The sequence below is a fragment of the Empidonax traillii genome, unplaced genomic scaffold (assembly GCF_003031625.1).
Source record: "Empidonax traillii isolate 1590-97213 ecotype Southwest subspecies unplaced genomic scaffold, ASM303162v1 scaffold72:size2462915, whole genome shotgun sequence".
Classification (NCBI taxonomy): Eukaryota; Metazoa; Chordata; class Aves; order Passeriformes; family Tyrannidae; genus Empidonax; species Empidonax traillii.
In genome coordinates, this window is record NW_020955265.1 from 482,026 (window position 1) to 509,712 (window position 27,687).

Below are 27,687 nucleotides of genomic sequence, written 5' to 3' on the forward strand. Positions count from 1 at the left end.
AGTGGGTGTCCCAGAAAACCTAAGCATCTCAAGAGGCACAAGACACATGTACATAGGAAACTAAATTCTACCTATATTTCCATCAATTTAAATGGGTGGCATAACTATAGACACTTACATACAAAGCTGAAGGGTATGACCTAGCTTTGACCTATTTCTTCTGGTTTAAAAGTTTATACAAAGACAGTTATGGGCACTCGACTAAGAGCATCAGCTCTTAAGCTGTCATAACTGGACTATTTGCCTGCTCTAAACCAAGTTAACAATTTTAAATTAGTTTAAAATATGAGTCCTCTCTTCTTTATCCTTTTAAGTCTACTATCATCTCGGGTGCCTGTCTAATATAGGTTTTCATTTTTTCCAGAGAGATCTTTACTGCTACTGCATCTTAGCTGAGTGACCAGTCAAAGAATGTTCCTTTAAAAATTCTTGTTCTGTGTAAAGCTGCAGGTTCTCTCTCACCCTTATTTTAGTTAGAAGAGCTTTCTATCCCATTGCTGGAGTTAATGAAAAAACAATGCCATAGAATCTGGGTTCCTAAAGAAGATTCAGCTAATCAAAGAGGAATGATGGTAGATACCACGTATCTCAATGAAGGACAAAGCCTGATTATATCAGAGACTAGAACTAAAGACTGAGTAATCATGCTACTGCTAACCTTTTCAGCAGAAATATCTGGCTTCTGCATTTACCCAGCAATCCCTAACTGTCTACCACACTTGTCCAGATATCCTGAGCCCCAAATATTCCTCTGCAAAGCTCACAAAACTTTCTGCCTCTCCTGCAAGGTTCTGCAATTTATCCCTTCTGATGCAATTTCACAGCAAACTAGAAACTGAAGGGAGATAAATGAGATGTAGTAAGGTAGATGGTGCAAATAATTACTCCATCAAAACAATTAGTTGATATCACATCAGGCTGAACCAGAACCACCAGCACTAATTTACCTGAACCTACACAGAATATCTACTTTGCTGGGCCCGAGCATCACAGAAATTTGCCACAGAACATAAAGCTTGATGCATCCTCAACAATATATGTGAGGATGTATACAAGAGCACATATTCATTAAAAATCCATAGATATTTTTCACTCCATGGAATTGCAAATAGAAGTACAGATCCATTCATCATCTTCTCTGAAACCAAGCTCACTATGCCTCCTGTAAAATGTAGTGCTTAATCTTTGAAATCTATAGACTTGCAGAGTCTGTAATAGGAATCAGAAGTAAGTTTGTTCATTGATTGATTGATTGATTGATTCATTCATTCATTCATTAATACATTCATATCTGATCACCTTTTCTAGCCTTACTGCTCACCCTTTAAGCCATTACAGTCTGCTTCAGCTTTGTTTCACTGTCCAATTGTGTTGGAGTCTTGGATGAAATCATAAAAATAAATCTATGGCTGGTGTAATCCAGTGTCGCTTCACTGGAACTCTAGGAGTTATATGCTCTTACAACAGCAATGAATTTAATCTGGGATCAATGGAATAACATAGTACCAGCATCCTGCTCAAAAAGAATAATGGGGGCAGCTTAGAGCTCCCAGGTAAATAGATGCCACAAATTCAGCCCTCATATAAATTCAGGAATTTATACTGTTGATGAATACAACCTACTCATCTTGCCTTTCACATACTTGTGTAGTTTAAAGGCTATACATTATTCATTGTTGATGTGAGTAAGTGAAAGTCTGCTAAACTCCATGGAATGGCGCTGAGCTCTTCTGGCTGTGGGTGTGTCCCCATGGCACTGGGCAATACACAGCTAAAGTCAGTGGTGCTCAATGGTGATACAAAATGGAGACGTGCAAAGTGACATTGTTCAGAGCTTGTTTCAAGGTTAATGGAAATTGTATAGCCATTTCCTTTACCTGAATTTAAAGAAGTCTAACAGAAATTCCTTGAAGAGAGGACAACAGTGAAGGAAATGATCATTGTACAACTGAATGAATTAACACAAATCAGTGAAACTAATTCTACAGTAAAGTGCTACCTATCAAGAAAAAGGGCCAGAACTGAGCCCAAAATAACATCCTACTTAAAACCAGGGAAGGTGGTGAACTGAAACTCCTCATCTGTTTCTAATATGAACGCCTCACAGGTTTTTATCAGTGCTGCTGGAAGTCAAGAAGCAAGAAAACTATACTCCACTGCTTTTCCCCCTAGCTTTCAATGCTCTACATAATTAGAACACTTCTAGAAATGCAGCTCATGCGAGGACTTCAACTGAAATAACAAAATGCCTGATCTATTTACCTTAGCCCTTTAAAAGACTCTTGAAAATTAATGATGCATTAATACATCAGAAGTTTTTCAGGATTATAAAATGGATCTAAACCACAAAGAAACTCCAAGCTTAACATTACAGATGTACCAAGAAACCTATTTCACACAACAAAAAGCCCTAGAATTGCACTCTTAAATTCCAGTGAGACCAGTAATTATGAGCTGGTGCACACAAAGGCTAAGGTTGAGTCATTTCCAACCAGGGTAGCACCACCACAAACCAAAGAAATTAATTTTATCTTGAGATCCTAACAACCAAGCTAAATAAAATTAAAAAAAATGCAGTAAAGAAAATACAAGCAGATATAAGCTCATGCATACATAATAAATGTGATAATTTATTGTATACACAATAAATGGTAAGTAACCGGGGTTTGAAAACAACTGCTTTCCTCAGAGAGTCCCCTGATGACACTTAGGAACCTGGAGAGGATTATGATGTCAGCAGAATACTATCACTTTGTATTTTCCATCTTCAAAGGATTGTAACTAAAGAATACTCACAAGGTCCCTGTGAAACAGGTCAGGATTATAGTCCATCTCACAGGTAGTTAAACTGACCACTGATTTGGCATATTTGGGATCTAAGAGGTAATGTAATCCTTTTGTGAACTTTGCTTTTCTGCCTTCCATTTTCCTTTGCCTGCTCTCTTCCTTTGAGTCTAGAGAGGGAATATAGAATTGCTGCAGCTAATTTTTGTCATCCTGTGAAATCCACAGAACTGACTGCACTCAGTCAGAACAATTAGGACTACTGGAGCTAACAGAATGAGCAGGAAATGACCAAAGTTGAGGGATCAAACATACAGAAGGAAAGGGCACTGCACTCTAGGCTGCAGAAAAAGCACCCATTCTCTGTAGAGGTTTCAAGTCATTTATCTTCTACTGGAGCACTTCTTCCTGATAAGTGGTATTTATAAAGCAGGGCAGCCTGCTTATGCCATTTCTAAACCAGTCTGGCAGCAAACTCAACCGGGATGTAGATTTGTCTCTCTCTTCCCCCCAGTGAAATCTACACAGGAGTTAACTGCACTCTTGTGTTTTCAAACCCTCCTCCATGCCCTTCTTCAGGAGAAGGCATAGAAGTTCACATATGCCCTTGGGTCAACCCAAGCAGATTGCAGGCAGCAGGTAGTCAAACACACACAGGTACTCACTTGGGCAGTCTATCCTGATGGATCTAATGAAACTACTTGCAAAATTTAAGGTTGTGTGTAAGTACTGGCCTGGGGGGGGGGTTATGTGGGTAATCACAATTATTAAATTTTGACTGTATTATTTATTTTGCAAGCTATGCAGGACATCTCTTTATCAGTGCTTATGGATGCTATTTCCCCTTACTGAACTTGTTAATTAAACTCTAAGATATAACAGGCACTAAGATATAACAGCATTACTGATTAATGCATGCCTCAGATCCTAAGTAAATCCCATCAACTCAAACTTCATGCCATTAAGAAATGCACTTTTCTGTGCTATGCTGTCATATTGTCTGCTAACACTTTATAAGACAGATGCAAAAGCAAGTAGATAGTGCTGTTTCCATATGCAACATCATCCTTGCATTAACTGTCTCGCTCTGTGTGGCTCTTAGATGTGACAATCATCAAAACTGCAATTATAACTATTTAAACATTGATTAAAATGTATTTCCTTTTAAAATTTTACCATAACAACTCCATCTTCTTTTTCTTCTTCATGGAGAAAAAACTGTGGAAGCCATAGAAAGAAACACCTTCTCATGGATGTTCATTTAGTCTACATTATCGGCATTTAAAAATTCAAATAATATTAAGAAGCATTTCTGCTTGAAATGTACTCTAAGCAGTACCCTATGGCAGAACTATTCCAAGTGCATAGCTAAAAAGTGTGTTACAAGTCTGACCTAATCTTGCACTTTCTGTAGTATCATTCATCACAGGCATCACACTGGGGGTGTACAGAGAGACACTAGTTTTCAAACGGGAACATTTACCCCAGTTCTTTAATTTACATCATGCTGTTACTCCTCAGTCAAGAAAAAAAAGAGATGCTGCCACACTACATGGCTACTTGTAGCCAAGATGAATGCCTCTTTTGGGTGCCATAGCTACTTATTCTCACTTTTCTGTGCCACAGGTCTATACATCATCAGAAAATATCTTCTCTTGTTGGTCTTAAGTATTACAGAAACTGGTCTGCTCCCTGAGCCTCAAAACTGAGACCTGTTTTTGGGGGGCTCCCATTCTGCTGTGGAGATTGTAATGGAGGATGGTGCTGCACTTCTTTTCCTGTTTGCTGCCTTAGTGCCATGCTGGGGAATTACACCACACAGTATGGTTCTGCTCCTCACTCTTCCCTCCTGAGATCTGCTTCGTCCCACACTTTCTCTCCACTACTGTAGTAAAAAGGACACAGCATGTCAAACTCTGGGGAGAAGCGTTTGCTTCAAGGGGAGCAAAGACTCAGTGGGATGAGGCTGTGCAGAACAGAGCCCTGCACTCTGAGTCCTTCTCCACAAAATTTCCTGCTACTGTGGAAACTGGTGACCTGTTACCATGAGAAACTGTTATGGCAGCTTCAGATGATACTGTCCACCATAATGGATCTCTCACCCAGAGGGCCACAGAGTCTAAGAATATGAGAGACCAAGAGAATGCAGAAAGCACAAACCACCAAACAGCAGCTTCTCAAAACTGGACACTTTTTTTTTTCTAAAAAGCACAAAGAAAATTTTGGTCCCTATATGGAACAGGAGAAATAAGATTTAATTATGGAATTTTGTCTATAAAGCCTAGAGGACAGAGTCATCCAGAGAAGTTTTAATTTTGAATTGAAAATTTTCAAACTTACAGTGTCATGAACTACTACAGAACTATGTGAAAATAGGTCCATTTAAGTTGCTGAACTGTTTATCCAAATGGAACAGCATAAAATGCTCCTGGTTCTTTCATAAAATAATAACAAAACTGTCTCACTTGTTAATCAAAATACTGGAGTGCTTGTTAGCTTGTATCTTATCTGTTAGAAGACTTCTATATTCTAAAGTTGTAGTGTTACCAGGTCCTACCAAGAGCTCAGGCAAGGAAGCTTTCTTGAGTCATGTCAGCCTTTTAATGGATTCAACAACAAAATTTCTCTCAGTTGCTAAAATTCACATTGATATTTTTATAATTTCTGGGAGAAAATATTTATGGAGGTTTTTTTGGGAGGTCCTTTGCTCACTGTTTTATTATTTTCTTACTTGTTTCCTAGTCTACATATTTTAGAATATATTTATAATTGTTATAGGAGATGCTGTTTTGATTGTGATATTGAGGCACTCAAAAATACTACTTGAAAAAATAAAAATATGCCCTCTAGTGTAAAAGTCAATGCTTGCATGACAACTATATGGTAGTTCAGATAAGCATAACTAAAATTACAAACCTAAACTCGCATTGGTTCTGTCTCCATAAGGGCATTTACACCTATGGAGGACTCATCAGCAGGTAGCTCAGAGGGTCTGATGCACAGAGTTTGAAGGCTTCGCTAACTTTCCAATAAAGTAGGGATGTTTTCAAACATTTCAATACAGAGTTCCCCTTTTTAAAAATGTAATACTGAGTTAGAGGCCTAGCTACGTGCAGTTTCCCAGAAAACATAAGCACAGACGCACTCAGCAAAAGGACCAGGAGTTTGGTACAACAAACAGCAGTTTTAGTTGTCAGGAACAATCTTGCAGGCATTTCCTCTGTAAAGCCAGGAGTCTGGTCAGTGTAATAGCTGGATCAGGAGTGACAGCAGTACCTATACTCTATCAAAAATTTTTCAGAGAGCTCAGCTTCTCTATAGTTACCATATACCATCTAGTGCTTCAAAAGGAAATTGCAATTTCTAATTCACTATTCTTTAAATGAAAGGTGAAGATGCCAACAATATATTTTTATGTTTTGCTTTTCTTTCACTACAATAAAATATACCGAGTGCACTACCTCCTCCTTGTGATTAACAGTTTTTTCATCTATCAAGAATCATGTGATTCCAGCTAGTTTTCAAGATTTCATTTCTGAAGATGTATAATTATACAAAAAATTCATCTTTAATAAAGTTGAAATAAAGTCTGCCTTATAGCTACAGACCTACATTTTATATGTTGTTATAAGTTAAGTCCTACAGATGTGAAACTCGGGGCAAACTTAAAAGAAACACAAAATCTAATTGTGCAATTTTTGTAAATGTCATTATTTTGAAGATCCCAAATATTTTTTTCTTCTAATACAAAGTTAGTATTCCTTGTTGATGGGGAGGAGTTCAAAGAGAAAGAGATTTTAGTGATGTTGAGGCTAAGGCATTAGGGTTGCTGTCGGGAAAAGGCTTTAATCCTGGAAACTCTCTGCCTAGAAAACTAAAAGATTTAAACACACTGTATTGTAATGCAGTAATTGTTTTGGGGTGGGATTTTTCTGCTTGTCTGCATCACCATATGGATGACTTCAATTCAACAGCAACATATACTGTGATATGATTCTCACAGCTGGGATAATGGAAAAAGTCAATGTTTACTTATTGGCAGAAGAAAATTTTACCTTGTCTGCCAACTGGGGCAATAAAATAAATTTGTTTTGTATGCTGTGTGGACTTTTTTACTGTTACTAAATGAAAGCAAAACAATCATAATCTCCGCTTGGGAGTTCACAGACAGAATGGGTACAGATCCACCAAAAGTAACAGATTGAGAGAACTGAGAAAAAGAATTTGCCCTCAGCTCCTCTTCTCCCACTTCTCCTTCTCGGCTTCGTTCAGCTTCCTGTTTTTAAAGCAAAATGGGGTTGTTTTCACGACTAACCAGCACAATCCTTCCAAAGCTGTTAAATAACAGCATTTTTGGCAGAAGTTACTGCATATCTAGATTATGTAAGCAAAATACAGATATTATAAGAGGTACAGTAGTTGCATTTTCACACGCCATAACTAACACTGTTTTGAATCTACAAATAGTGACTGAAAACCAGTTTAGCTGCAGTGCAGCAGGATGTAAGTGTAGATTGCTGAGACAGACATGAACCTCAACAATTTGCAGCTCGTCAAAATGAAAACCACTTGCAAACCCAAGGAGGCTTTGGACTCCTATTGATCCATCGATCAGCTTACATGTTGTACATCACCAGCACAACTGCAATAGCATTTCAAGGTAGTTGAAGTGAATGCCATTTTGTCTCACTGGACACTGACACCATCTGGGACACTGCCCTTGCACTCTTTGCCTGGCTGAAGAGAGCCAGGACTGCCAGGTGCCAGGGATAGAGAATGAGGGAGGCAGCCTGATACTGGCTGCACACTGCCTGAGGAGTCCCTGGATAACCCAACTGGCTGTCAGGCCACTCTGCACTGCAAGCATATTTAAAACATTTGTAGGGCAGGGGACAAGCTCGTGTCTTGGACTGTAAAAATCTAGAAGTATCATTTGTAAAAAGAAATAATCCTGGGAAGTTTGTGTATTTTAGTCTTTGATGACTGTAAGGAATTTATCATTTCAGTAAAAATGGCACTACAATATGGGGAATCATGCTCTAGGACAGCTTAGAGGAAGGGAATGCAGTGAGTGATAAGCAACAGGTGTTCATGAAAGGAATGTGCTACTGAACCAAAATCAGGATTTGTGTTTAGTATATTTACATGTTGGAACTCGAATCTCAGCCCCTCTCTGGCTCCCTGCATGGAAGAGCCAAGGGTACACTTGCACTTGAGCAGAGAGTACTGTCACCTTTACACCTTGTTCAGTACAGAGGGCTTGTTGAAGGTGCAGGAGCGTGGAATGGGTGTGATATCACACGTCATTCACTCTTTTGCTTCTTGCAGTGCAACTTGCAGCAGTTCTGAGAATCTCCACACTAACTCCCCAAACTGCTTTGATATAAACTGACTCAAAACAACAGCAGAAGGAAATTGTTTTTCTCCCCTCTCGTCTTAACTGTACCAGTGCAGCAACTATTGAGTTCTTGATGAATATAAGGCATTGGCACATCTGCAAAGGTTTATACAGTATCACATACATTTGAAGAAGTAGAAAAAAATGGTTTATAAATAGAAAAACTGGCATATGGATTAATAGTTCATCATCAAAGCATCAGCAAAATAATAATGGTGGGGCTGCAGACACTAAACAAAAGAAGTGGTGTATTTTAACAGTGTATTTGGTGAATCTTTACTTTTCAATCCACTGTATTAATTAATAATTTAGTGGCAAGCAAAAGACATAAATTCCACAATGATGACATTATAGACAACAATAAAAATAAACAAGGAGAAACACAGGAGACAACAGAACTGTGAAGCGAGCAGCAGTATAAAAGATCTAACTGAGGTGGCTTCAATTGTAACAGACAGACAATTTAAACACTAAAAAGGATATTTAAATAATACCCACTCTAACTGAAATAAGAGATGTTACTAAGGATTGATAATAGTGTAGGTAACATTTTAGAGGTATAATCTTAATAGAACTTAAGCAGATAATTTCTGATGCTCTTATTCCAACCTATTCAACTAGATACCTACATGCTCCTTCTTTCTTTAGCCTATTAAGGTACAATGCATGTAATTCTTTGGTTACTAGCTTTGGCACTATCTGATATTCCTTTAACTGCCATGCTTGCTCCATAACTCATGGAGTGTAAAATAAAATCTTTCGTTCACTAGCACATTTTCTCGGTTGATCTGCAGTTGCAGTGAAAGTCACAAACCTATCCAAACACAGCCATAGACTTCTTTTATACTAAGTACAGTCTTCCAAGGTGCTGCTTCTCTTAAAAAGCTGCAGCAGTGGCTCAACTCTTTAGATCCCTTAAGAGCACAAGCCTGCTTTCCTTTTTCAGGTCAGATTCTAACAGAAACTGACAGGAATTTGGCCTCAATAGCTTCCACAGGATCAAGGTCTGGTTCAGTAAAGGATTAAGGCTATTGTTGCTGAGCACACAGTGCCAGTAAGGGACCTTTCCTTCTCTCTAACCACTACTCTTCAACTCAGCCTCACAGAGACCTCTTTAAATAGCAGCACAGGTTACCGTGTAAATGTTTATCCTTGGATGCAAATGTCACATTTATTAAACCCAGAGGTAATTTATGGGTAGGCTTTTCTAGACTATTAGAAAATAGTAAGTGGTTTAACCAATGCATTTCTTTTAGTATTCCTGATTACATTTAGAATTTCGTATTCTTGGAATTTTCATCTTTTATGTTCTCTGATGTTCTGATGCTTCTGCGTGTTAAAAATCAAAAATTGCAGCCAACAGTAACTTTAGATCTAACAAGCCCTTTGCTAGACAGTTTGCACACTTAGTCATGTTGAAACACTTAGTTTTCCATTTATGTGCAATGAGTACCTGGACACAAAACCCCTCTCCCTCCATCTAAATGAATATCATTCCAGCCTAAATGATGTGTGGATTACTATTCCCATCCTGGTTTATTCAAAAGTTAACACAGCAGACTTCTCAAATATTCATGACAACAGCCAGAGCGTCCAGCCAGAGCTAGCCCCCCACAGAGGCGGCATGATGTGAGCAGGGGGCCGGGGGAGGCCGCACCCGACCCTCCCAACCACGGGACGCAACCCTGACCCTCACAGCTGTGCCGGGCTGGGCGGCCATGACACCGCCGAGGGGGCGGTGCCGCGCGCGTGACGCTTCACGCGCGCGGCCCCGCCCCCTGGCGCGTCACAGTGGCGCGTTTGGCCGCCCCGTCCCGCGCGTGACGTCGGCGCGTCCCGCTGTCCCGGCAGGGGCCGCAGGGAGCGGCAGGTGGCGGCGGAGCAGAGCGGAACCCAAGGCAGCCCAGACCAGCCCAGCCCATTCGAGCGGCGCGGGCCGGCCGGCGGCCCGGCGGGTGAGTCCCCGCGCTCGGCGGAGCGGGCGGGGGGAGGCGGTGGCTGCGGCCACCAGCGGCGGCTGCGGCCACCAACGGCCGCCTCGACAGCGCCCCCTGCGCGGCCGCCCGGGGCCGGGCCGGGCCGGGCCGGGCCGGCGCTGCCTACTCGCCACCTCCCCCGCCGCCAGCGGGGAGCGGCCGAGCCGGAGCGGCCGGCGCGGCCTCCCCGCGCGGGTGGGTGCCCCGAACAAAGGGCCGGCGGAGCTGCGCCGCGCTGAGCGGAGTGAGGGGCGGCCGCCCGGCGGGCAGAGCCCTGCCCGGCATTGTTGTGGCGGCGGGGAGGGGGGTGGGGTGGGGGGTGTCACCCCGCGCCGCCCCGCCCGTGGGGTCACGTGCCGGCTGTGGGAGCCGCGGCGGCCGAGCCTTTCTCGGGAGCCCTTGCCTGGCCGCCTTCCCCGGCCCCCGCCCGGAGGGGCCGGCAGGGAGAACCGGGGCCACGGGCAGAAGCCTCCCGGTCCTCCCTGCCGGGCTGGGTCCCTCCCGCGGAGCCTTGTCCCTGCGGGAGGCGGCGCCCCGGCGCCGGTGCGGGTCGAGGTGCGCGCCCCGACTTGGGCTGGCCGCCATGGTGTCGGAGGTGTTTTCCAACCTGATGGATTCTGTGACTCCGTGACTTGGGGGTTTCGTTGTGTTGGGCAGTAAAATAGGTCACGAGCATTAGTGGTGGCGGCGTCACGGGTGGCGGAATCCCTGGTCGAGCCGGCGCGGCTCTAATTCCCAGGGCGATGTGCAGCGCTTTAGTGTAGCTCCGTCCCTCCGGGTGCCACAGCGGTGCCCGGCCGGCTTCTATCCCTGCCTGCGGCTGCTGAGCGGAGCCGCAGGGACAACACGGACAGTCACGGGGGCGCAGCGCGGAGCACCCTGAGACGAGTAACTAAGTGTTCTTAATGGGAGTGCTTTTGTTTCTTTGTGCTTGAGCGTGTGCCACTGCTCAAGTGTTTGGATTTGCATCCCTTTGGAATGTTAAAATGGGACCTGAAAAATGGGTCCCGCTTTTGGTGCGGTACGTGTTGCGGCCGCTGGAAAATCGTTGCAAAATATGAAGTAGATGGGAGTTCATCATAGGAACAAGATAATCGGAACGGTGAAATAGTTAAAACCAACTAAAACTTAGGAGGGTTTAATCTTAGTACGACTTTTCTGTGTTACGACTGAGAAATACTGTAGGTTTTGTTACTTGTGTGTGGTATGTTTTGAAAGATTACACGGAGGAGTAGGGAGAAAAGCTTTAAAACGTTTTGGTTTTCTCAGGTCTCGCTTGCTTTGTTAACTGCTGCCTCTGAACAGTGGGCTACTTCAAAGTAGGTTCTGAAGCATCTCTAAAAACACACTACTAAAAATTTCAGTTTGTAATAGTATTGAAGGCACAGGGAAATCTTAATCTTCATTTAGTCATCTTGAGTAAATCTTAAATATTAAATGTTTTTGCAAGAACTTTCTTTATGGGTTTGTGTGGTTAAAACTGTGGTTTCTTTCCAAGTGTATCAGAGTGCCGGTTGTTTAAATCGCTATAATGCAAAATCTGTACTGAGTGAAAGAAAAAGTTCTGTTCTTGTTTCTTTCAAAATATATTGCATCAATTTAGATGTAATTGAATTGTCGTTTATTTAGAGAGCTGGAACTGCAGTATTTTTATTGCCTATTGAATAGTGGTCTCCTGGAAAAGTGTTTATATTGAAATTGATTTTTTTCCCTCTCTTCTGTGCATGTTAATCAAATCTATATGTAGGAAGAAATGTACTTACTTCAGTTTCTGAAGCATTGATAACTTAGGATGAACCAGTCTCTGCTTCACTTTTTGCACACTGATTTTATTTGAGAAATGAACATTTTTCTTTGTTAAATAGATTAAAATATTATATATGCTCAAAATTCAAAATTAGTGTTTTGATTGTAGCATAGGAGAACAACCTCATTTTCAGTACATGTGTAGCATTTTAATACCAAAATGGTTGACCCTTCTGCACTTAACTCCTTTTGTGATTCAGTTCCAATTGTATATATAAATGTTGGGTAATTAATGTGTAATAAGGGATAAGGAATGACAGGCAACTTGAAGCCTTATCACAGTCAACAATTCCTGAAGATATTCTAAGTTTGAGAAATGGATACAGAAAGGTAGGCAAGCACAGGAAACAGGTTATTTATCTGTTGTGCTATCCAGTGCCAGGGACAGTTTTAAAAATATCTGATAAGGCTCAGTACCTTCAGCTGATTCTGTATTGACAGTAGCAGACCTTCCGACAGGAGAGTAATTTTTCCTGTTAAATAAACCAGCCACTTTCTTTCTCCCCCCTGTTTGGTTCACGGTGACTTGGGGGGAAGGGCAGGATTCTAGGGATCTTTTTCCTGTCCTACCCCCCTGTAATTGAGTTACAAGTTAGGGAGCTTGATGGAAAAAACTCCAAGTATTTTATTACAGAAGAGACTTTACTCTTACAAAGTAATACTGTAGCTTCTGAGTTTTCAAGTGAGGAAATGGTGTATTTGTGATAGATGTTTTAGAGTAATCTGTATGGAGTTGCTGAATTTGTGAGATTATCTGTCATTCGAAGTAGGACTCAAATGGTAGTTTTTGTCTGGTTTGGTTAGGAGCTGATGTTAGCTGAATTTACCAATTGTTTGTGCTTGTTTGTTTTTAAAAAGCTAAGACTTTACTTACAGAGGAGGCTTAAGACTGTAGGTAACTCATCATAAACATTTAGGAGCCAGCTTGTTAAATATGTATGTTTCTGGTTTTGTTCTTTTTTAAAAGTTTTTAAATAAAAGGTGTGAGAAGCTGGGCCTGATAACTTACTGGGCATGATAATTTGATGGGCGCAGTTGACTGAGCTGACGAGAAATGGTTTCATTCCATCTTGGCCTAGTGAAAACTTGACATTGTTCTTAAGGAGAACCCGAAGTCCTTTTGAGAGATAGGTCTGGCCGGAAGTCCAGCGCTTCAGGATCATAAAATTGCATTCAAGGGGACAAGAGAGCAATTATGTGCTGGCTGAGCCTGTTTGGGAAGGGGTGTTGCCCAGTTTGAGTTCTTGCTCCTGATGGTTGTCCTTCATGTGTTGCATCTTTAAAGTTTCAAAATAGGTGATATTTCAGAACAGGTGATAGAATGCAGGGATTTAGGAAGGGATACTTGCTGTTTCTGCAGAGAGCGTTAACAGGAAAAAATGAGAAAATTAATCGCTAAGTATAGAGCCCAGCTCTTACCCACTTGACTTCGAAGGAGGAGTCATCATGCAGGAAGGGGCATGTGTGTGTAACCACAGGTGTTTGTCAGTCCGTTTAGTAGAATTTTCAAGACTGGCTTATTAAATAAATAACCATGTCATGAAACGTAGAGGTTACCTGATGTCAGTGTGTGAACTAATTCTTTTCAAGAGCTATGCAGCAATTGGAAAGTTGCTCTACCACAATCCTGTAATTATGCTTTAATTGGATTCTTCTAGGTATAATTACATACCTTGCATGCATTTTTATTTCCTGAGAAATCTCTGAGAGCTGACTTAACCTTTTTCTGCCATCTCCACGTAACATTTGGTTTTATGATGTGCTACCTTTAGTAGAGGATTGTGAGAGATAACAGATTCAGGTGATACCTACTAAAGTAACAGAAATCCGGTTCCCAAGATGAAGGAATGATTAACACCCCCCCACCAGCATCAAGCTTGTTGAAACTGTCTCTTTGATCGTAGAAAACATAGTATCTTGTCTCAGAGGATTAGTGGAGCCATCATTGTAACGCGATTGCAGCTCTTGGTTTCAGATTGACGTGTGAAGAAAAGAAAGCTGCTAGAACGATGAGGGGAGAAAAGGTGTGGATAGGCTTGTTAATTTTTGCATTTTTCCGTAGGAGCTCTTTCTAAAAATATCTGGACAGAACATTACATGGAGCTCAGCTATAAAGTAAATAGCATTTGAGTAATGTTTCTTACACTGAAGGCATCTGACCACTTAAGTCAGATGTTGTTAAGGATAAATGTTCAATCATTTGCTGAAGGACTGTAGCACAGAACACTATAATGCCCCATGTTCTTTCAGGGACTTATCACTCCTTGACTTAACTCTTACATGTCTGATCTGCACTGTATTAATGCTGAAATGGTTCTTTACTTGAGCAAATTGAAATCAAAGAGGTGTCATTCTTAGGTCTGCTTCAAATCATTCCTGTACATAATGTTTTGCATCAACTGGAAATTGTAGTTCAAAATTTAAGAATCTTCCAGAAAGCTACAGTCCAGAAGCTACTCTGTTGCTCATCAGGTTTTTTTTACAAAGGATTCCCTGAAAGTGGTTGTTTTAGATCAAGACCTTCCTGTTTAGGGTGTGAGAATGCAAGAGTGAAATCTTGATGGTCTCTCTTCCCTACTGGTTTCCAGTGATTATTATGTATTTGTGATCTGACTTGGCTCAGATTCTGGTTGGTGACGTGCACCAAATTTATGTGGCTGACTTTATCTGCTACTCGAAGAGGGGTATATCTATCACCACAGAGATGTGGAGACCGAGTTGCATTGTTGTCCTCTTTTTCAGAGATCACATGCTTTTCCATTGATGAACCTCAGAGTCCTTCAGCACGTTTTAAAGAAATAAAGGAAGGTTCTACTTAATTTTTGTCGTTGTTTGTTTACCTGGTTAAGTATCAAATCTAGGTCACAGAGTTTGTTCATGGGCTGGTCTGAGGACATACATATGGAGATTTATAAAGAAAAAAATGCTGAACGGTTCTGAGGTTCATTTATTAAATGAATGTGTGTGATCTCTGTAAAAGAGGACAAGGATGCAAGGATCTGAGCCTTGAAATATGGAGAGGACCTAGGGGAAATCAGCTATTCGCATACGCTGTTTTTAATTTAAGTATCTTATTGTAGTCCCTGTTAAGAGACAACACACAAGTCTACATGGTCCTTTGGAATGATATGATATGGATACTTTTATAAACAGCTTTAGGAAGCCATTGTGATTTTTTAAATTGCGTAAATATAAGGGGTCATTTATCAGAGGTTAAATTTGCATAAACATAACATAGTCCTAACTTTGGTCTTGTTTCTCCTTTTGTGTACATGGTCACTGCATGGAAATGAGCAATTAACTTACTATAATCAAAAGTAATTTCCTTTTATAGTACTTAAAAAAAAAGATAATTTGCTTAACCCAGACATTAAAACAAAAACTGTGAGCCAAATTGATTATTGGGGAAAAAAAAAAAACCACACCAGAATTCTGATAATATTCTTATTGAAAATAGCCTGCATCAAGTAAATACAAGTGTAATAATTTCTTTTCTGTAACAGAACCATGGCATTGTATTTTGCTTGCTTGTACCTCTGGACAACATTGTAATGATGGTATTATTTGCTTTTCATTAGTTTGCAGAGAAGCTGAAACACTGTAGTGTACCACTGGGCAGGACAAGTCAGGAATGAGCCAGCCTTGGAAAGGAGGACCTGCCATCCTAGCTGGAGACGTCTGAAGAGAGGACATTTTAGTCTTGTGGCATGCTTCAGTAAAAATTATTCAGAAAAAGTAAGCTGTTGTTTTGTTAATGGACTTATACATGTCAGCGCCTTGATGGACTGTTTAGTTGCAGTTAGAATTTGCCTGGATTGAAATGCAAAAATACTCAGTTTTGAGGTGGTTTTCTGTGAACTTACTTTTCCTTCCATTAGAGTCCAAGAAGGCCTGGGGTGTTTTCATGTAGTTGTTATACATCACCTCTTTCATAATTTGTGTGTTGATGAAGGTCCCATAGCTTAGAAATTAAATGTATGTTTTAATATTAAAAATAAAAACTCACAAAAGAATAATAGAGAGATAGGTTGGGTCTGGCAAGGTTTTGGACTAATTCCTTCTCAGTTGGTTTTAGGCTGTATTTATGTTAAAATGCAGAGTTCAAGTGCTTATTGTTCCCTTATTTATACCTGAATTAAGAATCCTTCAAATAAAATTATTTTTAGAATTTTCCCTTGTGTTTAATTAATGTTTAGCCTCACTGATCAATAATGTGATTTTCTGTGTTGCCAGGAATGTCTTAAGGGAACCCAGTCCTCCAAAAAACAAAGCTTTCCTGTTTGATAACAGTTCTGAGGTGAAACCTATTTTGATTAAACCACGTTATAAAATACTACTCTTAATTTCAGGAAAAATACTGTGTAGTCAGTTTTATTTAGGTTTTAATACAATGAAAGTGATTCCACAGCCATAATGTACAGAATAGCAGTCCTAGATGTTTTTTCTTTTTTCTGAAGGATTACCTCTTCAGTAAAAATCTACGTACATGTACATCCTCATACTAGCTTATAAACAAACTCTGTAACCTAGATTGGATTCTTATAAAGGTAAACAAAAAAGGATTAATTAAGATCTTCCTTTAAAAACAAGAAGTGAGACAACATCAGTTTAGTTGATAGGAATCTTCAAGTGCATAATTGTACTGCATTCTGAGCACATGCAACTGCAGTTGTGCTTATCTTTTAAGAGTTTTATGCTCCTGAGTAGCACTTTTTTAGAGATAAGGGTTTGCTCCTCCAGCTCTGTTCATTGTATGCATAACATTTTCCTTAGAGTCATTAAGAAATCACATAGGAATTTCAAGATAAAGCATTTATTCATTTTCATATCCTGCATTATTGTCTTGATCTAGTAAGGAATCAAAAATCCCTCAAATTAATGGGTGACTGAGCACAGTTCAAATGTTATAATTTTGTGCTTTCAGTGAATAGGTGAAAACTTTTAACTCTTCTTTTAGATTACCTTGGTTAGTTAGTAAACTAGTTTAGCTCAAGGCATCAGAATTTTATTTGTCAAAGTGCATTGCCTTTTTAACCCCTGCATTTCATTTAAATCACCTCCAAAATCTTAATTATGATACGTGACTTTTATAGAAGTGAGTTACCTACAGGTTGTTCTAATCTTTTCTTTGAGTCTGAAAAGGATAACCTTATAAAGGAGATTCAGGGAGAAAGCAGCCTTTTGTAAAACTGCAGCATGAAAGTAAAAATCTCTGCTGCTGTGGCTTTTTGCACAGTAGTATCTTCTTATGGGGCACTTGAAAATACAGCTTCTTTACCTCAGCCATGATTAGTGCAAATTAATCAATATATGAATTTGTGAGCTTCTCTGTTGTGAAATACTGGTTGGGTTGTGTTCATGGGTATTTTGAAATCTCAGTAGATTTTCTTCTCCCCTTTTTATATTAAGTTTCTCATTATAAGCCCCTAGTTTTGCTAGTAAAAATCTGTTTATTATAAAAATATAACCTCAAAAGCATGAGGCTTCCAAAAAGCAACTTGTTCAAGCACAACACTGTTAGCATGGATCTCACATAGAGATGTGTACTGTGGAGTGAAAACATAGTTACCAGCTGGTAGGTAATGCTGTGTCTGCATCTGGCTTGCTGATTTAAGAACTACTAGGCAGATTTGTCATTAATCTCAGAGAAAGAAATTCAGATATGAAACTGAAACATAGGTGGATACAATTATGTGCTACTTCGGGAAAAATATTTGAGCCGTAGAGCTTTTAAAAGAATTATTTGATAAAAAAGGATTAAAGAGGCATTGGTCTTTCAAGAGGAAATTATAGTGATAGAAGGGAACAGACAGCATGCAGAAATATATTTTTAAGTAAACAGCATATAATACATTATTGTAAAGATAAATACAGATACTGAAGCTTTTTTTTTTTTTTAATCTTTGCATATATTTATAAGATTTTTAAAGCAGTGGAGGCTTTTACAGTAATACTAGACATTTTCTCTTGAGGTAACACATTCTGCTAGAAATGTGTGTAACATTAGAACAGACTGTCCAGGGAGGCCATGGTATCTCCATCCTTTCCTTTTTCAAAAAAAAAAAAAACACAGCTAGACAAAGCCATGGCAGATCTAATATAGTACTGGTGTTGGTGCCATGTTGGGCAGGAGACTGGACTACATGACCTCTGAAGGTCCCTTTTGACCCACGTGCCTGTGGTAGTTTTCCATGAACTATTCCTAACTGCCTGCACAACAAAGACTACTTTCACTGAAAGGCTGTTTTGTTGAATATCAGTCTCAAAGTTCCTTGGGGATTTAAATTAAAAAAGGCACCTTTTTAGGCCCTGTTCCCCAAAGCCCATTCTTCTCCCTCATTTGATATCTGGTGTTTGGTTTTGACTGCTAATAAGTAAAAGGAAAATTACCATGAAACAGGCTGTGAAAGATTGCCATGGCAAAAATGTAGTTGAGAAGGCATTTGCATATTTAGGCTAAAATTTTTCAACTACTTAAATCCTACACAATGCCAAAGTGACACAGTTTTGCATTCCCCATTCTCTTACAGTTACAAAATCATCTTTAATGACAGAAATAAGATATGACCAGAGAAAGTAAAGGCAATGACTTCACAAGCCAATCAAGTCACAGTTGTGTGTCTGCTGGAATATACTGCTGCTTCTGCTGATCTGCAGTAATTCCTTTAAAGAGGCACTCAGATACATCAGGGAGTTCACTTGATGTTTAGAAAGAAGGAATCCAAGGTATTTTTGAAAAGGCTGCCTCAGTTTTTCAGTCTGGTTCTTTCTGCAGCCCGGTGGTGGTTCCGAGCCCAGTTTGAGAGATAGTACCATGGTGCATGGGAACTAAGAAACAGAGTTGGGGAATACTTCAGCTGGCTGCTGCTGCCAGGCATACTTTCTACTGTGTAAACCTAGTCTGAGGTACTGTTCAGGCACTCCCTTAATCAAATGGAGGATCACTAGTAGTCTGAAGAGAGATTGTTTTAAGTTCAATGTTTGCAGTTAGGTCACCTCTTGAGGAGAGAACCAGAGTTTCTTTAAATATCCTGAGGAGGCACCAAAGTAACTGGTTGGCTGAAGGTTCATTAGTCAACACTGCTTCAGCAAATGAATAGAGGAAATGCCACAATTTGTTTTCTAACTTGGTATGTTAACATGGTGAAAATTAAACAGATAAAAGATTGGTGATCAGCAAAAGAAATTCTCCCAGTACTTGATTTAGTTTGTCACTTCAGGAAACAGATTGTAAACCTATCAATTTCTTTGAGTTAAGCTTCATAAATGGTAACTTACCTTAAATTAAGGTAAGCATCTCGTTTTGTGGATATTGAGGTCAAATGTGATGCAAGCTGCCAGTTTAAGTTGACACAGTAAACTGATTTAAATCACTTTGATCCTCTGCAGGATGGCTGGCTGTGGTGAAATAGATCATTCAATCAACATGCTTCCCACAAACAGGAAGACAAACGAGTCGTGTACTAATGCAGCACCTTCCCTGCCAGTCCCTGAATGTGCTATCTGTCTGCAAACATGTGTCCATCCTGTAAGTCTGCCTTGTAAACATGTTTTCTGCTATCTGTGTGTGAAGGGAGCTTCTTGGCTCGGGAAACGATGTGCACTCTGCCGGCAGGAGATTCCCGAGGATTTTCTTGACAAGCCAACCTTATTGTCACCTGAGGAACTCAAAGCAGCAAGCAGAGGCAATGGAGAATATGCTTGGTACTACGAAGGTAGAAATGGTTGGTGGCAGTATGATGAACGTACCAGCAGAGAGCTGGAAGATGCCTTTGCCAAGGGTAAAAAGAGCACTGAAATGCTAATTGCTGGTTTTTTATATGTAGCGGATCTTGAAAATATGGTACAGTATAGGAGAAATGAGCATGGACGTCGCAGAAAAATAAAACGGGACATAATAGATATACCAAAGAAGGGAGTGGCTGGGCTGAGGCTGGACTGTGACACCAACACCGTCAACCTGGCAAGAGAGAGCTCCGCCGACGGTGCAGACAGCACACTGACTCCCGGGGCTGCAGCTGTGCAGCCTCTAGCACCCATTTCTGTGAGGCCCCTGCCATCGCTGGATGGTCAGCTGTTGAGTCCTTCAACGCCATCACCTGATGCAAGTAATTCTCTAGAGAACTCTTTTGCCCACTTGCAAATAAATGGAGACAGTATGGCTGAGAGGAGTCATAGGGGAGAGGGAGAAGAAGACCACGAATCATCGTCTTCTGGCAGGATGCCAGCCCCCGACACCTCTGTTGAGGAGACCGAGTCGGATGCCAGCAGCGATAGCGAGGATGTGTCTGCCCACATTCAGCAACGCTCGTCCTCTGTCCAGCAGAGACACTTGAATGCCAGTGCAAGCCAGTCAGGAGCAGATAGACCAGTGGCAGGGGGTGGGGTGGTAAACCCAAGTGTAAGATCTAGAAGGCCAGATGGACAGTGCACAGTCACTGAAGTTTAAATCTAGAGCCATGCGAAAAAAAAAACTCACTTGTAATTTTCTGTAAATTTTCTGTCCACATTTGCATCGCACTCAAACCTAGCAGTGTGTTTGGTGGGAGGGTGGGGTGAAGGGGAGAAACAGATTTGGCCTGTTTTAACTTAAGTCTCTTAACATGTCTCAGCTGGAAGATTCTTAACTGTAGGAAACTGGGTTGTCCTGTTAATGGTTTGAAAGCTGCTTAGCAATGCCCAGTTTTCTAGAGAATGTCTTGTGTTTATTTTGTAGCATTTTCCCCTGGAGATACTCTATCCCTCTTTAGCCAATGTATATCTACTGTACAACTTGAATTGTCTTCATTACCTGACTGTTGCATTAAGTGTCTTACTACTTTCTGCATGGATTGATGTATGAAAAGAACACTAAAGCAATGTGGAATCAGGCAAGGTGTTGGGTGTGAAGCAGGATGCTTAATTTAATGTGAGAAAATAGATGTGAGTTTGGAGTTAAAATGTGTTTTTGCTAGACAAGAGCAACCATTTACCTTTTTTCAATGGAAATGTAAAAATGCTGTTAACTTGTGTTGCAAATCCTATACGCTCTCCATGGCTTTTTCACTGGCTTTGCCATCTAGTCCTTGTAGTTTTGTTTTTGAGGTCTTTCTTGATCTGTCTCGTTTTTGTTACAGAATTTATAATTTAATAAAACTACATTTTATCAGTAACGATCTGTGATATACTTCCAGTTTAATTGAACTTCACTGGGGGGATTTCAAAGAAAATTATCACAAAACAGCTTCCTGTTTTTGCCAAAAGAGAGGACTGGCTCTGAGTGGCATCCTGAAGTTCTTGCATCCCTGACTGGCTGTCTCTCAAACACAACGCTGTAGGAGTATCATCTTTTCTACTGAAAAGTCATGAGTTGCAGGCTTAATGCTCACAGACAACACACATTTCTCATCTGAAGAGCTGATTAACTCACTTCACTATTGATGGTGGGCAGAAGTATCACACGCAACCTTAGCAGCAGAAATACTGAAATAAAAGAGCAGAAGTTATCAAAGTTGACCCTGTAACAAAGGACATGGATATTAAGGATTGTATTGCTGTTTATCTGTTCATAGCAAAACCAGTTGCAGCACAGAAGGGGTAGTTTGTGCATGTACTAGCAATCTAGGAGCTGCATTTCTACAAATGGACTTTGGTGTATCACAGAATATTAGAAGCCAGATCTTGAAAAGCACAGCTTGTCTTTTCTGTCTGTGGCAGTTGTTTTACATTTTTTTCAAAGTGAGAAACAGCATTAGTTGATTTTGGATTCAACCTTTATAATCAATCTAATTAAACTCCAATTCTTAGAGTATGTATCCCTGAATAGAAAGGGACAGTAGCTGATACATAGCTATTACAGATCTTAAAACAAAAGTTGCTTTAGACAAACCATTTGAATGGAATTAAAAGGGCCAGTTTTTAAAGATGCTAGATTTAAACTTCTAAAATGTTCTTACTGTAGTGATGGCTGACATGTCTAATCTTGGACAGAGCTGTGCCAGCCCTCTAGTTTGTTTCCTCTGCCTACACGTGAGATCAGGGGGTCAGGTAAGTGCCAAGGAGACTAGGATGAAATAATATTTCCTTCTTTCTCAGCTAGGAATAGATGCTCTTGGTCACCTTCCAGTTCCATAAGAAAATAAGCCAGTAACACAGACTTCAGAAGGAAACAGGATGGAATGGTTTTTTTTCTCTGTTAGTTGCTAGCTATTTTATTTCTCTTTATTTTGAGTTAGCACACACTGGCTCTAATCAGAGTCTGACTTTGTGCCACAAAGACCTTCAGTAAGAACACTTCTGTTACGCACACACGTTTTACTTTATGTGAGGGGTATGTGTTGAAGAAAGCAAGAAGTTGTATACAAGAACTTGACTCACTAAATACCTAATTTCAGGATTTTCAGCCCAAACAATCTACAAATAGTTTCATCAGTGATTATCCTTAGGTTTTTTGACCAAAGAGGCAGACCTCTGTTCAGCCCCCCCACCCATGATGCTGCTTTTGGCTCCTGCTGGCTGACTGCAGCTATGAAGTACTAAAATTAGTTAAAGTAAGGCTAGTGAGAGATTAATAGCCAATCATCAGAGTGGTAAATGCACTCCCCAGATCAAGCTAGGAAAAAGTAGTTACTGGTAATTCCCATCTTATATTTAAACCATTACTTTCAGTAGGAGAGATGTTCTCTCTCTGTTTTAGCAAAGCCACAGCCACACTGCATTTTGTGGTTTTCTGTAATCCCGTGCATTAAGTGATTTTCAACTTGTTCAGCACACCAAGAGAAATGCACAGTGGAGCAAAAGGGAAAACGAAAAAGGAAATTTAAATGCTACATAATCTACAACAAATCTTCATTTCCAGGAGAACAGATAACTACAGATACAGGAATCCTATGTCATGGTAAAAAAAAAAATCAGATATTGAACCAAGCATTCTGCCAGAACATCTTGCTTATCTAGACTGACTATTTGCTTAGTATATTTCTATCAACAGCAAATAATATAGAAGCATTTATATTGCTAAAAGTGATCTCCAGTACCTAACCCTTAAATGCTTGGTGCAGAATCCACACCCCCATTAAGCCCTCAGTGTGATCCACTACACAGAGGAAAGAACAAGATGGGCATTTCACAATGTAATAGGAAACTTAGTTTGCTGAGGAGGGAGCTGGCAAATTAGCCCCTAGGAAGCACAAAAGCTAGCATGCTATTTAATTAGGAGACTGGGACTATTAATTTTGATGTTTCTAATTTATTTTGTGCATTTAGAGCTCGTTTGGTTTTAAACAATTTCAGAGAGGGAAAAAAAATCTGAGAGGAAGCTTGTAGATTTTATTAATCGTAAAGAAAATACAAATGCTTATCAGCTGCTGGTTACAGATATTTGTCAATTTAAGATGCTAAGCAAGTATTCTATGAAATAAAGTATTTAGCTTTCAAAGGGAGAAAACAGGATTCCATTTCATCTCAGTTTGGAGATCTCATCCTAGCACTCACGGTAGTTTACTTGGGTTGGTTTTCATGTGAAGGGCTCTAAAATAGCTTAAATAGAAAACAGACCAGAGAATATGGTATTAGACTACCCACAAATTTCTTGATCAAAACCTGTAATGTCAGAATGTCCTGTACCTATGTTTGGTATATTTATGATATCAACAAAATGAGTTTCCATAACCCTTTCTGTCTGAACATGTCTTGCTCTGTATTAGTTAAATATTTGTCCTGTTTTCTTAGAAGCAAACATTGACCTTTGATACAAGTCAGAGACGGTGGCTGGGGAAATGCATTTGCTGAAATGAGAAATAAGTTCATTGTTTACAAATCAAAATGGTAAGAGATCCCCAGTAGGTGCACATACTGAGTTTCACTTACTGGCAGCACAGATCTGGTTCAAAATGTGAAGGAAATTAAATTCTGCTTTTTTGCTACAATTTTCTCCTTTTCAAGTTCATATCACCCAGTACACAGTACCTTTATGAGCCTAATACACTAAAGAAAAAAAAAAAAAGATTCAAGAGTCTTGCTCAGGTTCTAAGCAATTTTCACACCCATTTAAAAAACATAATTACTGCATTAATAATAGCAAATCTATTCTTGCTACTAGCAAAGACATAACCAGTTGCCCTTTAAAGCACATTTTTTTGACTCACATCATGTCATCACATGATGTGCTATTGCTGCAAAAAGCTGGATGAGTATGGACTGGAGCATGCTTTGAAGGTTCAGTGATGCTGGCAGTCTGGAGTCCCTCATGAGTCTTGAGGAACTTCATAAAAAGCAGAACAGTTTCATTACTAAACAGTCAAGTGCTGCCCGACTATATTAAAACATTCATACCTGTGAAGAAACAGGTTTGAAGTATTTTAGGGCACAGGAAAGAATCCAGCTACACAGGGGACTAACAACTAAAAAGGGGCAGGGGGAAGAAGAGGCACAAATCAGAACACTATCTCCCCATGTTCTCATTCCTATCTCTTCTCTAACCTGAAAATAAAAATTGAACTTTATTTTTGGGGAAGAGAGATTTGAAATCGTTCTCCATCAGTGCTTGAGATATTAAGGCAAAAACGCAGGATCTACAGGGGGGAGGCAAGTTCCTTATCTTCTCTGAAGTGCCAATTCAAAACACATCCTCTTCTTCAGCATTTCTGTTGATTGCTTCATGCTCCTTGCTGTTAAAACCTTATAGTAAAACATCCCCAGCAGATCACAGCATCTGCTCAAAACCTCCAGAATCTTAACAGGCAACCCAAGCCAAATTCCCATCATTGATTTGTCCCCAAATCCTCAAACATGTAGTTACCTCATTGTCTAAAACTCAAGAATCCTGCCACACTGTAGAAATTGTAATATGGATTTCAATCCAAGAAATTGCCTTCTTTTCCTAGGAGACCTTTTACTATCATCTGGAGCTAGTTATGCCTGGTCAGGCCAAGCATCCAGCCCAAACTTTCCTCCTTAACATGCTCCCATGGAGTACTTGGGTCCTGGGCTCAGATCTCAGTCCCTGCTGGATTTAGAGACAAGTGTATCCTAACCAACAGTACATGAAACTCTCAGTCACAGATATGGTTTTGCTCTCATAGATGTTTAATTTTAAGAAACATGTGCCAAAGCAGGGACTCTAACAGTTTCTAATTTTTAAAGGGGAAACCCTCCCCAGTGATTTATCTAATTACTTGAATAGTCACTGCCATGAAGTGGAGACTCAGTTCCAAATCCTCTGATCAGCCCAAATATGCCCTACCAGAAAAAATGCTCTGAAGAAAGATATAGACAAATCCACACACAAGTTTTACCAGGATGCTGAAGTACTCTGACACTCAGTCAGTTAAGGACATTCCATTTGGGAACATGATACATCATGTCCTTTCAGGATTTCAACTAGATTCTATGTAAAGAACCAGGTCACCAGCTTTGCACAGGTCCAGCATATGGGCATGTGTAGGTAGTTGATTCCTTGAGCAGTAAGAATACACCTAAATGCATTTAAAAACCTGAATCAGTGTCAGTGAATGAGGGCTAGGAGGTCTCAGTATGTTAAAGCTTCTTCCGTAAAAACACCATTAGAATCAAAGTATCCTTGAATAGTGAAGAACTGACTGGAGATGAAAAAATAAAAACTATCACTAGTTATCACCCTTTCCAAGCTGCTTAAAGACATTGGTCTCATGTTGGGGAACTCGTAGTTTGCAGCTTTAGATGCACCTGTTCTGCAAATAAATAAACCTTATAACTTTCAAGTAATTATTTCCATACCAGTCAGAAAAAATTAACTCCAAAGAAAATAATCTTCAGCTTCATTCCAAAAGAATTACAGTTCTATTCTCAGCACAATATTTACCTTTACATACTAATTTCACTAATCTCTATTCAGTGGGTGATTAGGACAGTAAAGAATCTGCCAGGGATTTCTCTGTGGTTGCACACCAAATATGTCTGCCTGAAGTGAATGGCAGGAATGTTAATGCCAGTTTTAAATGGGCAAGTCCTTAAATGATTCAAGTTTAATGCCTGCTTTAGTGAAAGCTTTGTTTGCAAAAAGGCCAAGAACATTTATGCATTGACCATCATTTATGTTTTGGTCTTCTAACCAATGCCTGCAAATTGGCAGGCCCACCCCATACAGTTCCAAAAATGTCCTTCTCTGTCCTTAAGGCATCTTCCAATGGGAGCTCTCTTCCTGCTGTCACCACCTTTTTCACAGCCTGAATCACACTGACTGGACCCTCTGTGTACTGACTCAGCCAGGCTCGGGCTTCTTCTAAGGCCGTGGTTTCATCTGAAGATGACAGGGTCTGCTCTGAGAATCCCAGGCGCAAAGCTTTCTCAGGGTCCACCCGGGTGGCCCCGCTCAGCAGCTGCAGGGCTGCCCCACTGCCCACGATCCGCACCAGCCGGGCAGCTCCTCCCCAGCCTGGCACCAGACCCATGTGCTTGTGGACAAACCGAATTTCACTTCCAGGCGTCATCAACCTGCCAATGAAGAACAAACACACAGAGGTCGGTCCATGCACGACATTCATTTGCAGCTCCACAGCACTTAACTTTCTATTTTCTCTTCTGCTCTGCTTCCAAAGGCTGATACAACTTGACAGCCTGCTGATTACAGCCAGAGCTGGAGTATCTTCATTTTTACATCACACAGTGCCTTAAGTGCAGCATTTGGCCTTTCTCAAAATTAGATACATAGGCTACTACAAGTAAGGGTGCTTAGTGCCCACACTGATATCTGAAGCCAGTTCTAAAAAGTGTTGAAAACAGAACTGCAGACATTTATGCACAGTGCCAACACTGCCTTGCTAATTCATGCCTAAAGCAACAGGGTATTGAGTAAAAACTAATCAAACTAATGTACAAAACATTTCTCAAGAGGATGAATTGTGGTCTTAGTACTGATGTGCACTGGGGGGGTTCTGTCTGCTTGATTACAGCACAGGTGGGACTTTTCTGTTCCATATTTTTGAGGATCCATGTGAGTTTGATTTCTAACTGCTCACTACAGCGAGGGAAATCAGGATGGATGCTCAACTCATAGGTCACAGCTTATAACAGAATTGCTTTCTATTTATGCTTGCAATGTGTAATAAAATTGCTCCCCTCTACAAAGTAAGTCGCATTCTTCTTTTCAAAGATTTCACATCTTTGCTTCTTTTCTACAGCTTCTCACCTCCTTTACTTAAGAAGTCACCCTAGGGCTGATTAAGCTATATCCCTGGAGGAGCTCTGCTGCAGCAGATTGTTCTGTCTTCACTTAGTGGTCACACTGACACACCTTAGATTAGTGGAAAAAACCTCTAGAAATAGAAACATACAGAAAAGATGTACAGCAACAGACTTGCTCTTTCTCAAGGTGATGTTCTGCAGTGTGATTGCTTGCTGCTGTTCCTAAGACAAAGGATGGAAATCACACTTGTGAAGTCGATTAGCTTCTACTTCAAGCACTAATTGGCTTTCTGAGGACAAATCTTGTAATACTGAGATCCACACACAAGTCTGTTTCCTAACAAAGCAGTTTTCCATAGTGAAAATACCAACGTAAATAGCTTTGAAAGGGGAAAAAAAAGGAAAACCTTTAAATATGCAACTACTTCTAGGAACTCGTTGTTCTCAAATCTGCTTAGTTACTGTTAATTGTAAGTTTGCTTGGTTGCTTTTTTCTTAACCAGAGCACCATCAGCATTCATGCCACACTGTACAGCATCTGAACTGAAGAGCTTACGCTTTATCCCAGATCCAGCACAATGC

General features: G+C 40.3%; 2 protein-coding genes across 12 annotated transcripts in view; one reads left to right on the plus strand and one right to left on the minus strand.

The window, feature by feature from the left end:
• Positions 1-10,032: 10,032 nt before the first annotated feature.
• RNF146 (ring finger protein 146) lies at positions 10,033-21,122 on the plus strand. 4 transcript variants are annotated; one of them, XM_027880531.1, is made up of 3 exons: positions 10,033-10,137; positions 15,543-15,699; positions 19,354-21,122. In XM_027880531.1, the coding sequence occupies exon 3, from the start codon at positions 19,355-19,357 to the stop codon at positions 20,411-20,413; it is 1,059 nt and encodes a 352-aa protein (XP_027736332.1). In that variant the 5' UTR covers positions 10,033-10,137; positions 15,543-15,699; position 19,354; the 3' UTR covers positions 20,414-21,122. The 4 variants fall into 4 exon arrangements, with proteins under 4 accessions (XP_027736332.1, XP_027736336.1, XP_027736334.1 ...); XM_027880533.1 differs by lacking the exon at positions 10,033-10,137 and adding an exon at positions 10,385-10,402; XM_027880532.1 differs by lacking the exon at positions 10,033-10,137 and adding an exon at positions 10,638-11,046.
• Positions 21,123-23,251: 2,129 nt separating this feature from the next.
• The window catches only part of ECHDC1 (ethylmalonyl-CoA decarboxylase 1), a 46,156-nt gene continuing 41,720 nt past the window's right edge, over positions 23,252-27,687 (minus strand). For 6 of the 8 annotated variants that reach the window (XM_027880536.1, XM_027880537.1, XM_027880538.1 and 3 more), the window contains one exon: positions 23,252-26,415. In XM_027880536.1, coding sequence (XP_027736337.1) covers positions 26,010-26,415 — 406 coding nt within the window. In that variant the 3' untranslated portion in view covers positions 23,252-26,009. The remainder of the gene's footprint in view (positions 26,416-27,687) is intronic. The other 2 variants (XR_003570867.1, XR_003570866.1) reach the window with 2 other exon arrangements.

Bases quoted from the DNA above. Each gene is read 5' to 3' on its own strand.
- RNF146 (XM_027880531.1), top strand. From the start codon at position 19,355: ATGGCTGGCTGTGGTGAAATAGATCATTCAATCAACATGCTTCCCACA.